At 43.8% G+C, this 14,326-nt stretch overlaps 2 protein-coding genes across 3 annotated transcripts in view; both read left to right on the top strand.

Annotated features, from left to right (window-relative positions):
• evi5b (ecotropic viral integration site 5b) overlaps positions 1-577 on the top strand; it is a 33,602-nt gene extending 33,025 nt beyond the window's left edge. For both annotated transcript variants that reach the window (XM_079221371.1, XM_079221372.1), the window contains one exon: positions 1-577. This exon is cut by the window's left edge and continues 1,440 nt beyond it. The gene's annotated coding sequence lies outside the window, so the exon portion shown is untranslated.
• Positions 578-3,278: 2,701 nt separating this feature from the next.
• gfi1ab (growth factor independent 1A transcription repressor b) lies at positions 3,279-6,054 on the top strand (the record flags this gene model as incomplete). The annotated part of the gene is made up of 6 exons (XM_079221373.1): positions 3,279-3,390; positions 4,002-4,187; positions 4,536-4,933; positions 5,193-5,330; positions 5,533-5,698; positions 5,876-6,054. 6 exons carry the CDS (start codon positions 3,279-3,281, stop codon positions 6,052-6,054), a joined length of 1,179 nt encoding a protein of 392 aa, XP_079077499.1.
• Positions 6,055-14,326: the final 8,272 nt, after the last annotated feature.

Here is a 14,326-nt window from a genome sequence, read left to right on the forward strand (position 1 = left end):
CCGAAACTGGGAGATAAAGAAAGCTTAGGCAACACAACAAAGTACACACTTTATAAACACAAACTGGGGGGGGAATCGGGAGCCGTCGAGTGTTACCAAAGTAAGCACTATCTTATTGCATCATGCTTGTCCACTCAGGCCAGTCCCACTCCATTTCATGCGCCGAGGAACCCCCCCTCCACCACCGGGTGTGTGCACAACGTTTTGAATTCCTCTGAATGTCTGTATCGAACACTAACTCCTGAATGCATCCTGTCATGTCATATCAGGTCATAGCATGTCCGAGGGAAACAGAAAAAAAGAAAAGAAAAAGATTCAGACTTTTTTCTGAGTTGGTGGTGATAATGTCCCTTTTGATGAACTAGTGTTGTTTGAGGGGAGGGAACACGTTATGGCACTTTTTTGAGTCTGCAGTGCAGTAAGGACACGCATGGCAACACTATGGAGCAGTTGGCACACTCTGGAGACTAAATGAGATTTGTGTGTGTGTGTGTGTGTGTGTGTGTGTGTGTGTGTGTGTGTGTGTGTGTGTGTGTGTGTGTGTGTGTGTGTGTGTGTGTGTGTGTGTGTGTGATGAGTTCACAATAAAAACTTTGATAAACTCCTCGACTGGTTTCTTTTTATTGCAGGTAGGCAGCCGGCCTCGACCCGGCCTTCCTCAGGCTGACTGCGATGTGTTCAGATGACTGTGAGCTCACGGGGATTTTGTGTCTCAGCGCTTGCCTTCTTCCCCTGTGAAGATTCTCGCTTAAATTGACTGCTTTCAGGAAGTGATTTCTCGCGGTTTCTAAAGCTGAGCCTCAACTAGCAATCATTTCATGCAGAAAACCACATTTGGAAAGAGCATTTCTTTGAGAGGCCTTCGGAAACGTTCACCAGGTCTGTCTTGTTACGCGGCCGCTGCCAATTTTTATTAGTTATTTAAGTCAAAGATGGTCAAAGTGCTTTGCCTGATTATAAACAGTGTCATCTCAGTGGCGTGGGCGGATTCAAAGGCCTGGACCCAGACAACAAAGTACAGTGAGTAATTTAATATGTCTCATGCAGTGATTGATGATGCTTGACATTTTGAACATGCATTTCATGGCACAGTGACAGTTTATTCACATTTGAACAGGCCGGTTGTAAAGCCCCGGACACTAAGAAGAGAACATCTTCAGTTCAACGTATCACTGCCAAACAGAGACGCCCCTGGTTCTGTTGCCACATGAAAATGTTTTAGATCACGATTTAACTAAACCAGAATTTAAAATTCCATATGTTTAAATAAGACTCAGTACAGATGTGTCATTTGGTGTTGTCACATGTTTTTAAGGTTGAGTTTCAATAGAAAGAAAGAAATATTCAATAAATTAGGTAGAAAAGGAATTTGAATTATTAAATGTATTTTATAAAAATCAAGACAAACTCTGGCTTTTGCAGAACAACATGTAATAAAAACCTTTAAACATATTATTGATATTATCATAGCGCAGTAGCACTCCACTGAGATGACACTTCTGTCTTCTGTCTATAATTATTGTTATTTAATATAATGTAAAATAATGTTTGAGTTTTGTATAGGATTATTGTTGTTGCTATTATTATTAATATTATGGCACTGGATCGGTTCACGCGCCATGGCATGACGCCACAGTTGGAAGCCGTTATGAAAGTCCTCTATCGGCTCTCTCCAGCTGCAGGTCGGTCTGCTGAAACTTTTGTCGTTTTCGGCTCATATCTCCTCCAGCACTGTGTCCGGATGCAGCGGCCGTGTGGCGTCTAATCGAGCCATTGCATGTGGCGCTTTGATTTCCTGCCCAACCATGTACTGATATGGCTGCTAAAGCCGCAAAGTGATGTTCTGATAGCGCACGAGCGCGCGCATCCAGCGCACGAGTGCAGCTGTTGCAGAGCGAGCCAATAAGATAACGAGTCTCCCGTTTGTTGTGCATGTTGTACAACATCGCAGATAGTGATGTGAGATGATTTACATGTGGATGTAGAATATGTTGAATGCACACAATGCATCTATTTGATCTTTTAAAAGAAACAAAAAAACATGATCTCATTGGTCAAATCTAATAAGAAAAAAAAAATCTAAAACAAGCGCAATAGGAAAAAGCTCATCGGTTACATAACTCCAATCAAATATATGAATGATTGTATTAATTCTAATGGTTCTTTTCCTCCACCTCACCGCATCACTAGTCTTGGGATGTACTTGTTGCAGCTGCAGTGGATCAAAAGGCGCCATCAGGACTATTGTCCGCTGCGTAATGGCGCTTAACCTTCGCGACAATCTGCGTCCTGGCCGAACAGAAAACAAATTGTCCGTTTATTTAGCTTCTTCCTTTTGAACATAAAGCTCAGGGTAACGTGAAACTGTCACCGCAGGCGGGGCGGCGGCGAGTGTCTGTCACATAATTGCAGCCTGCGGCCCAACAGACCACCGGACCGGGACGAAGCTCCACAACCCTGTCGTGCTGCGTGGAGCCCGAGATCATAACTATTACATATGCTACTGGTATCTCATTCTATGGTGTTTCAGAGGGGGTGATGTATTTCTAAGTGATTAGGACTATATGAAGCATAAGCGGACTGTTGAGTCAGAGTTTTTTTTTACCCTGCAGACACCCTGGGGTGCGCCTCCGCGTTTCCTCTGCCTCTGTGGGATTGAGCAAGGCGCTGATAAGGCCTGTCTCCCTTCTCCTGATTGCCACGAGCTCCTCTGGAGACACGAGGGAAGGGAGGGGGGATAGACTATGCAACAACACAACATATAGAAAACAATTACGGGTGTAAAAGTCACTTATTGTCTGAATAAAATCCACTGCTGATAATTCCACACGGATGTTCGTCACGTGTTTTCGAGTGAAGTTCTGAAATGAGTGATTTTTGCATTGAGGTGAAAAGTCGTCGCCCCCGCTGCAGACGGTTTTCCTAACACATGTGTTAAAAAACAACCGCACAACGCGATGACTAAAACACTCCAAGCGCCATTTATTAGTAGTTTTTTTTTTTTTTGCAGTGCACTGAGCGGAAGAGGCTCTGCAGTGACACCTGTCCGCGCAACACCTGGCAGACGGGAGCGGACGGTGTGCGCATGCGCATGCTCCGTCAGGTCCGACCTCTCATCTCTTTAAAGCACTTGGACCGCGCGCCGCCCCGCCAGTGGAGATCGGGTCTTTGCAGGTTCAGAGCGAGCAGCAGCGGCAGCAGCAGCAGCGTCCACCGCGGGGTCTCCTCTCCACACAGCCGGACTACTTTTCAAGGCTCCGCCCGCTCTCGGGTCAGAGATGCCTCGCTCCTTCATGGTGAAGAGCAAGAAGGCGCACAGTTACCACCAGCCCCGCAGTTTGGAGGATGACTACAGCAGGCTGGACACAATACTGGCGCACATTTGCTCAGGTGTGTGTGCGAAATTATTCCGTTTTTGTTTTAATTATTAGACTTCACTGCTTAAATTATGTCATTGGATGTTCCATTTGTGTACCATGTATATTTTTTTATGGTAACGATTGGAGATGTGTTGCATGATACAATATTATCATATTAAATGATGACACAGAAAGGGAAGTTTAATCTTGGCAAGTTAAAATACTGGAAAAACTTTACTGAAATAAGCATTACATTGTTTTCTTAAAAAAAAAAGCGGAAACAAAAATCAAAGTGGAAATTCTGATGTTTATCCAGCTAGTACATCGGGTTTGAGATTCCACGCTATTATAAAACAGTGATGCAGCTCATTCTCTATTTAACCATTTTGTTTTGGTTATTGCAATATATGAGATAATATTGTCTTTAACATTTTGTAATTTTGCACACCTAATAATCCTGTTCCAATTAAAACATAACTGTTGTGCCATCCTTTAAATCCAAGTGACCTCTATTGTGATGTATAGTGCTTAAACCTCCAATAGCATAACCGAATATTGCAGGAGATCACAGCTGTGCCAGATGTTTAAAAAAAACATCCGACGTCCCGATTCTGACTGCTTGTCCTGCGCGTGTCCCCTCAGAAGCAGATCGGCTCCAGGATGACTCGGACGGGTCGGTGGACCGGTACGGCCTCTCCCCGGACTCCCACCTGGCCGACGCCGCGGATTTCTCCCCGAAGTCGCCGCTGAGCTGCGCCGACAGCCTGTGCGGTCGCTCCCCGCTCTACGAGGACTTCTGGAGGCCTCCGTCCCCCTCCGCATCCCCGGGTACGCACCACCACGCAGACACATGCATTCTCTTTGGTTTTTAAATAATGGATTGGTGAATTAGGACGATCACAGATCACTTCCTTACAAAACGTACGCGGAGCCTCTATCTTTGGGGTTTGCTTGTTTATTTATAATTGTATTTAGGCCTACATCCCTTTATTATAGTGCTTACTCAACCTTTCACATTTGATATAATTGTTTCCCTCAAACGCCATCACCATGGGAATTCACTGAAAGAGCATTGCATGACTCCTCTGGTCCCACCGGGCACCTTTGGGCTCCCGGAAACGCCCCTCTAACCCAGTTTCATTAAATTTTCATCCGGCCTCTTGTTTCCCTCTCCAGTGGATTCTGAGAAGTCCCTCTCCCCGCTGGTGGACGAGACGCAGCCCTTCGCCATCCCCTTCCGGCCGTACGCCTGGAGCAGCTACCCGGGGCCCGGGCTGAGGCCCCTGGTGCAGCCGAGCCTCCATCCGGGCCTGGAGGCGGAGAGGGGCCTGGAGGCGGAGAGGGGCCCGGCGGCGTTGACCTTCTTCGGGGATAGGAGCGCCCATTCGGCCCTGTACGCAGACCGGGCCCTGCAGGGCGAGGAGCTGTACGGGGACTACCGGAGGCACGCGGCGGCTCTGCTGTTCCCCGATGGGGGCCTTCACGGAAAGGGCCACACCGCGAAGGCCCAGTCAGACCTGCTGTGCTCTAGTCTGATCCTCAATGGCGCCTACAAGTGCATCAAGTGCAGTAAGGTGAGGGTGGAGGATTTTCTGCTTTGTGGTGATACATAAATGGATGTGTTACATAGCTTAGGATGTACATATTATCTAAAATAATATATATATATATTAATGGCAAAAAAATGGTGCTGCTTTAAAAATCAAGATGGCTGACCTCTTACCTCAACGACGGGATTATGTTAAAGATATTTCATAACTGGAAGTATTTACTGGTCACAGCAGTAATTTATATATTTCACCTAAACTCTGTTATTTTCTTTCCACCGTGCAGGTGTTTTCTACTCCGCACGGTTTGGAGGTGCACGTGCGCAGATCGCACAGCGGCACGAGGCCGTTTGCGTGCGAAATCTGCGGCAAAACCTTCGGACACGGAGTCAGCCTGGAACAACACAAAGCCGTGCACTCTCAGGTGACCTCTCTCACACATACACGCACGCACGCACGCACGCGCGCGCGCACACACACACACACACACACACACACACACACACACACACACACACGCTTCGAACCGCTTCCTGCAGCTCGCACCTTTTCTGCCTTTTCGCTCAGGATGGGCGCGCTGACTCGAAGTCATGACTAAAACCCCCGCTTCATGCGTCACGTTTCAGGAAAGGAGTTTCGACTGCAAGATATGCGGTAAAAGCTTCAAGAGGTCGTCCACGCTGTCGACGCACCTGCTCATCCACTCCGACACGAGGCCGTACCCCTGCCAGTACTGCGGGAAGAGGTTCCACCAGAAGTCCGACATGAAGAAACACACGTTCATCCACACAGGCAAGTGGAGAAGAGGCAGACCATAATAATGCAACACATATAATACACGTTGTGGGTTTTTCCTTTAAGGATCTGTGCGTAAATTGCGCGTATAATCCTATATCTTCTCGATGTCCACGACATAATTTAGCTAATGCTAAAATATGAATAATAAACCCCTGTTTTTGTGTTGTGCAGGTGAGAAGCCACACAAGTGCCAGGTGTGCGGGAAGGCGTTCAGCCAGAGCTCCAACCTCATCACGCACAGCCGGAAGCACACCGGATACAAGCCTTTCGGCTGCGACCTCTGCGGCAAAGGGTTCCAGAGGAAAGTGGACCTGAGGAGACACAAAGAGACGCAGCACGGGCTGAAGTGAAGCGCGCATGACGTCATGGCATCTGACTTCAGTATTTGAATCATTGTTCTCGAAAGGAGTGAGGACATCTGACAGAGACGATTTCTTCTTCTTTCTTGGATCAAGACCCACTTTATCCACTTTGTAAAAAAAAACTAAAAAAAACGACGTTATGTGAAAGACTGCGTTGGATATATACTTTATGTATATCAACTTTATGTATATACAATGATCTCGTCCGATATGCAGATTATTTATTTATTTTAATAAAGAGAACTCACGGATAAGACTTTTGCAGAATTTTGCAGACACTAATTGCTCTAAAAGTCCAGAAAACCAGAGATAAGCTGTGAATTGTGCTGAAGCACAATGGAATAAAAGGCTCGTGTTTGTGTGGTGGACGGACCGTCGGCGGGCATCGAGCCCCCGACACTTGTCCCACAACCACAGAACCGGATCGACGATTTAAAGCCGGCAGAGATGGAAATCTGCGCTCCTTCAAAGAATCGAGGCGATTTGTTTTCAGTGTGAGACATGCTGGTGAAACAGACTGTGTGATTTAATAAACAAGAGGGTTACCGCCTTGCTCACGGAATTTTCCATTTTGCACCCCCATGTTATTGTCAGAATCTTGTTTGTCGTGACGAATATATATATATATATATATATATATATATATATATATATATATATATATATATATATATATATATATATATATATATATATATATCCCCTTCCCCTTCCTGGAAAGACAAGCAGAAAATAACTATTTGTTTTTGTTATTACAATTTTAAATGCAATAAAATCTGAGAAGTGAAATGATCAGGATGCCTTTTTCTCCAATTGAGACTGAATATATTAATTCAAAACCGGCCCTTTAACTCCCAAATTATAGCACAAGTTCCCAGAATTTGTCCATTTTATAGTATAAATGTCCATATTATTATTATTGTTATTAATAGCAACGCATTTCGCTTTGCCAGTAATTTATGTTTAATTAAACGGCTATACTTTATAATCTCCCACCTGCAAAACAACACTTAACAAGTCTTGAGGTGAATTACATCTTTGCTGACAAACAAACAAACAAAGGGCCGGGACGTTAAACACGTTGTGCCGTGATTGGGTTTTTCCCAGAGGCGACCTGTTTGTTTTGACCACTGCAGCATGTGTTTGAACCCAAAACAGTCTGAGCAGATTTAACCGTCAACCAGATGCTTTTTTTTCTTGCTTTTTTTTTTACCCTCATGGCTGTTATTTAAGAAAAACGGGTTTTGTCAGGAAGCTGCAGACAAGAACCCACACGCAGCAGCAGCCCTGAGGGATTTCTGCTGCTGCTGTTGGCGTGGAGTTTGAAATATAGTTGCTAATATGTTATAAATGAGCTGACATTGATTTAATCTGAGGGCCTCCGGGTGGATTACATCCGTTTGAAATGAGGAATTTATAACACCGGCAATTAAGTCCGACTGTTTAGTGGCCAAAATAATGGTGCAAAAATACTTAATTCAGTCCTCATCGTAAGGTATAACTCATATATGGAACACATGAATTATTTTTTTTTTAGAAAAGGATTCCCAGATATTTTTAAATAACCCCCATCATGTTTTTTTTTGTTTTTTTGTTTAGCATTGCTGCGTTAAAACTGCCGGCTGGATGAGTCTACAACAAAGCTGTCATCATTTTATTCTCGAACCATCAGTCTTTTCTAACTCGAACAAGGTTACAAAATAAAAACAGGAACAGGAACAATCAGTTAGTCGTCTTCCTTCAACATTGATTGAAATCACTGACTCAAAAGGATTTTGTTTTATGCCTCACTTCCTCCTCCCCTCACAAAAAAAGAATGGTACAACATTCAGGCCTGAATATTTTAAACCCCCAGGAAGGAGACTGGAGGCTCATTTGAAGCAAGACTTAATGGAGCTGCGCACGTGCGCTGCGTCGTTTTTCTTCTTCTTCTCTTTAAATAAAAATAAGATCGCCCTCGCATCCCCAAAGCTTTGACATGGCGCGTCAAAGGTTCCGTTTAAAAGAGACAAAATGCTGCAGCCTGAAAACCCTCACGGGGACACGTGACTTGTTGTCAAGAAGAGATCTACGGCAGCCGCGAGCCACCAACTCGACCAGTGGCATGCACGAGGCCCTATTGAACACTATGACGGGCCCTATAAGCTTGATATTGGACACTACTATGATGTGCCCCATCATATTGTCTCGGAACATGATCACATATAAACTTCACATGGGATCCACATACACACACATATCAGCATTCATATTACCCAGCAATCATCATTGAATATCTGTTTAAAACAAAAAACATGCAAAAGAACATTTGTATTCATTTAAATGACATTTTCCACAGTTCATGGTGTATAATAAGCATATAATTTTGTTGCCACTAATGGCTAATTAACATACTGTTTTTTGTTCTGTTTTACCAAACCCTGATGAAGATGGAATTGCTCTTGTATTAAATAGCACTTATGATTAATATTGTTGTGTTGACCAGCTTGTATTCGCTCTCATCCCTGGCAGCTCCCATAAAGTACCAGATAGACCATTACAGGTGACTTAACTTCTGACATGAACCTCCTCTCACAACTTTCTCTCAGACCACTGCATGGTTCCCTCTGAGCGCGCGCTCCCGACGCACAATCACGGAGAGAAGCTTTCCAAGCAAAAACAATCTTCAAACGAGCCATTAGTCTGACCAGATTTCCTCCCAGGCGTTCCTCCTTAAAGCATTACCCCACCGCCCCGAGGCATATCAAATATGAATAGAAGACGGCTCGATCGATCGGAGCGGGCGAGTAATCAGAGCATTGCAGTCCAAAAGCTCCACAATCCTGGCCTGCGCCTCGGTCCGTAAAGTGCACACACATCTGTGCACGCGGGCACACGCGCACACACCCCGAGGACTGGATGAATTTTTCTTGACAGACATAGTTGTGCAATTAGAAAAGTTCAGCGACTGGGGTTTGTGGTTCTTTTTGGGATGATTCATTATTAATACAAAATTAAACATGAATAATGAAAGAGAGATTTTAGAGACACATTTTCTGTTTGATTTTGATTTTTCCCCATACTTTATCTTTTCTTTTTTAACATCTTCTACTGCTTAATCCGGATTCATTCTCAATCTGGATTGAACTATTCAGGATTTTTTGCCAGATGGTGGACAAATACCACGTATAGGCCAAAAAGAGCCAGAAGAGAATCTGATCACCTCAGAAAAATACCTCACAAATAATAATACTTTTTTCATTTATTTATTTTTTAAAGATCCACGTCACACCCACACAGTTGACAAGAGTAAATAGAATCAGGGACAGGGTGAATGGACAGATTATACTCTTCACAAGAGAGCAGGAAGATGCCACGAAGAGAGAGAGAGAAAGAGAGAGAGAGAGAGAGAGAGAGAGAGAGAGAGAGAGAGAGACAGGGCAGTGGGATTGTTTCCCTGAGGGCGAGAGCTGTGTGTGTATATTGTAATAATAATGTGGTATTTGCTCTCCCACTGCATCAGCAGATTTCACACAGGTCTGACGGGTTACAAAGAGAGATAACCTGAGAGAGAGAGAGAGAGAGAGAGAGAGAGAGAGAGAGAGGATTCCTATCAGCAAGATTCTGAGATTATTATACCCATATATATACATATATATTAAATACAACTGTTTTCATACATTCTGTCGGCCCATTTCATTTGAGGAAACCTGAGGAGACTTTGCTGCTCACCTGTCCCCCCAGAGGTTGACGGGACAGATGAAGAGAGGCAGGGCACATATAGGACACATAGCTCTTTTGTTGCAGAGCCTTATTCATTATTCACCTGATCTGAGAAGAGAAGAAAAAAGAAAAAAACAGACTGCAAAAACCAACTGCACAGCTGTCATCAAGCAACAAGGCGGAGGCACAAATTATTCATGGCAAAAGAAAAGGTAGCAGAATGAGAGGAAAATAATAACAGGAGACACTAGCGAGGCAGTTGACAGGCTGAACGTGTGTGTGTGTGTGTGTGTGTGTGTGTGTGTATATATACACACGCCACACTTCCCCAGGACCCAGCTACACACCATGCAGACTTACTTTTATAATGTGGCATGTTTGCTGATGACTTGCTGTTTTACATTTTTACACCATGAAAAAGATATGAAGTTCCATAATAATAATACTTTGATTTTATATAGCGCTTTTCTGAATACTCAAAGACGCTTTACATAGGAATCATTCACCCACTGATGAGAGGAGCTACCATGCAAGGGGCCACATCAGGACTATCTAACATCCATACATCGTAGGCGCATCTACGGGAGCAATTTAGGGTTAAGTGTCTTGCTCAAGGACACATCGACACTGGCTGGCGGAGCTGAGGATCGAACCGCCGATCATAGCTTTCATGGTTTCATGTGACTTAGTTTAGTCTTGTGATGATATAGCAGGGTGTGCACTAACTCTTGCCCATTGCATTCTGGGTGAACATGAACATGTATGTGAACAGAATAAGTTACAACAATATAGTTCCCTGTATATTCAGAGCATTAATATAGCAACTATTTGCCACGCAAAGATATTGTTGTAATATTGACCTGATCATAGAATGTGTGTCCTGTGTGTTTTAATCTGAGACTAATCTGAGACTCTCCGTGCTTCGTTTACAAAGCCGGACCTGCTGGACCTTCTTGACCTTCCTCGAAGACGCGTGTAAGGATTATATTACACCTGTTTCAACTTCTCTGCCTTGGCTGCTGGTTGAAATCAGAGAAGATTTAAATGTGATTGCTAACTTTTAAAGCATTGACCAGCTGACAAGGCTACATCCCTCTTTTAAACCACTCTTTTATCATAGTTAGACCTGACTTCCTCTCATGTTTTATCCAATTGTTCCTTTATGTCCACAGTTTTCTTTGATACTATATATTTAGATCATATTTTGTATTTCATTGTTTGTTTCATTGTCTGTTTTTGGCTTCATGTTGTCAAGCCCTTTGTACCGTTTGTTCAGAATTGCACTCTATACATTTAGTCAAACTACTTTCTAATAATACTAATGCAAGCGTGCGTGTGTGTGTGTGTGTGTGTGTGTGTGTGTGTGTGTGTGTGTGTGTGTGTGTGTGTGTGTGTGTGTGTGTGTGTGTGTGTGTGGAGGGGGAGGTGTAGGTAGTGAACAATGTTGTTGTTTTCAGGCCTGTTTATAATGGCATGGCCCGAGGTGTTTGTGTGATTCTAAAGCCATGACCACACACACACACACACACACACACACACACACACACACACAAAGATGGTGGAGGCCAAATGAATGCCGACATCTTTTTCTCCAGCCTCCTTGAAAGCTTTCCATTAGCCGGGCTCTGTTCCGAGGGTCTGGGGCCCTGAACAGCATGAGTCCATGGGGGACTGGTGGTGGGGGCGGTCCGGGATCGGGGCCCACAGGTTTGAGGAAAGAGGGTTAGAGGGGTGGTGGTGCTAAGGCTGCTCATTTAAAGACATGTTTATCCGGTTCATTTAGCATTACATATCACTCGACAATTTGGATGTGAGCTGTCACTCAGGAATAAAAAGGGCTGCTCTGCCGGCGCTCAGTTAGAACGTGTGTGTGTGTGTGTGTGTGTGTGTGTGTGTGTGTGTGTGTGAGACACTCCCCCGCTCTCTGGGTGGTTTTTACACATATCATTTTATATTCTGGAGCTGTACAAAAAGAACCTGTGTTCAATCCTTTTACCGCTCCTACACATCTCTCCCTCTCTCTCTCCCTCGGTTTCGTCTTTTATCCGAAGTCATGTCTAATAACATATGGATCCTGAAGGTGACATTAAAAGGATCCGCTCCGGCTAAAAGGCCAGATAACAAAAGGATTCCTTCTCTTCCGGGGAACGAAGACACACGGAAAGGAAATCTTCTGAACACAAGTGACAAGATGGAGAGTTTCAGTGTGCAGCTGGTTTTCCTGTTCGCTCGTAAAAGGTTTTATATCGCTTGTGTGTGAGGAGTGTAAAGCTTACATGCTGTCCAGTTAATGCGAGAATAAGATGGGCTCTTAATTGTGCAGTAAAATAGTGCTAATTAAGCTAATACTTTTTTGGGAACGATGGACCTTTTGAATATTAAAAGAAAATGTCTCGTATCGCAGTCGCCACAAAAATGATACCGATCCGTGAAGACACTTTTCAGCAAAAGGACTTCACAAAAACACTCAATATAGCTCAGCAGTTGTGCAGATTTCTATTATCATACCACTCAAAAGCCCAAAGTTGCAAAGTGCTCGTGGTGTCTCCAAAAGGTATTCACCCTCATCCAAACTTTTCATATTTGACTATTTATAAAATTAAATCAAAGTATACTTAATGTGACTTTTTCCGGCTCTGAGAAAATGGATTTCTGCACATCTTTTCAACACACCTGTATCTGGAGGGTCCAACATCTGGGGAGTTGCTATTGTGGCAAAAGACAAAAGAAACACTGAACGTCCCCCTGGAGTCAGATCGGTTGTTAGGAAATGGAAAGAGTGTGACGTGAATACCACTATACTTTATCTAAAAGCACTTTGTAGGAATCTGTTTCACTCGTTCTGTTCGCAAGTCAAAAAGGCTCATTAAATCTACTTGGATTCTTGTGAATGAATAAGTCAATAATACTTCTAAGTGAACGCGTGGCCTTATAAAGGGGATGGCGCATGACTAAACAAACCATGTACAGTACAACCCAAAATGTAGTAACAGAGGAAAGTTTAGTGCGGCCTCTCTCAAACAAACCTCTCTGGGCAGAAAGCCCATGATTTGTGAGCGAGCGTGGCAGCAGAACATGTTACTTTGTGATACAGCCTTAACCGGGCCTGATTGCAGCTATGAATCTTTCTAAAAAATTCATAAGATCCGTTTCACAAATGACCGAGCCGAGCACGTGCCTGTATCCAAATAGCAGAGAGATAGAGAGAGAGAGGCGATCTATAAGAGGAGCCCGCAGCCAGTGGAAGGAGTACAAAATGACAAAGATTTATTCTCAGCCGTGATCAAATATTTATGCTGAGGCATTCAAGTAAAGTTACTTTTTGTGTTCTGATTTAATGAATGATTTGAGCGGTGGCAGTGCTGGGAGGCACAGATGTTGGGTTTGCTGAAGCCTGCACTAATGCCCATTCAGCGGTCTGTGTGGCCATGTGTCAGACTGCAGCAGGATCAAAGCGCAGTAATGACATTGCGGGGATCACAGCATAGAGGAGTAGGATGGTAAGTACTTCCACAGCCCCAGAGGTTTAAACTGGCTCACCGTTGGGGAAGATGAAGCGAGAAAGTGGCGGAAATAATTACTATATTTATATGTTTTCTTCCTGCAGGAGAAAAGGTGTTTTTTTTCTCCTTGAATAAAAGATTTATTTCATAAAAATGCAAGCTGACACTGTCAGCTACATTGTCTTCAAGGCAAAAAAAACTAAACATGAACCCAATATCTCTTAAATCTTTTCATCACGGGCCAGAATGTTGCCAATCACTCCACTTAGAGACGAGCCACTTTACAACGGGCCTGTGTTTGGTGGGATTGATCCAAAATGACAAAGCCACGGTCAAAGGAAATGGATCCCGGCTTTGCAGTGACTCTCCCATTCTCCCTCTGGCATCCTCTGAAACATTAATGACCCCAAGCTGAATCTGATCTGGCCTTCTTTACTCGGTGTTGTATCTTTACTCAGAACTGTCGGCCCACTGATGATGTTCACTTAACGTCACCTGAAACAAAGAGGACGACTGATAAGCTGCATCAAAAAGGGGCCATAAACTTCATTTTTAGGATATTTACCGAAATTTAAATTACAGTGGTTGAGTCATCACAAAATGTATAAATGGGAAGTAATATTAATTACTAATACAATATCGGAAAAAAAACTTGACCTTCACAAGTAGTAGTGAAAGAAAAGATTCCACATGAAGTTTTAAATTCTGTAAATTCAGAGAAGGGTCCGGATCAGATGACCTGAAAGGAAGCTGTGAGTGGGCAAAATGTGCCAGGAGACATCCGTGGCAGGTGAAATAGAAATTCTAACACTTGAGTGAACACTTAAACGGATAAAAGGAGTTGAGAAAAAAAAAAAAAAAAAGGCTAAAAGCCTCCATCACTTCCAAACAAGACATTGGTACCCCAAACACAGTGTGTCAGCATCTTTAAACACCGGAGAGAAGGGGAGATGACAGAATCGTTTTGACAGCCAGTTCACATGTAACATCTCCGATTCGTCCACCTTGGGGAGTTGCTGGGCAGTTTTGCCCCCCCCCTCCCCAAAGCTGCCGGG

Source organism: Taurulus bubalis, assembly GCF_910589615.1.
Source record: "Taurulus bubalis genome assembly, chromosome: 7".
Classification (NCBI taxonomy): Eukaryota; Metazoa; Chordata; class Actinopteri; order Perciformes; family Cottidae; genus Taurulus; species Taurulus bubalis.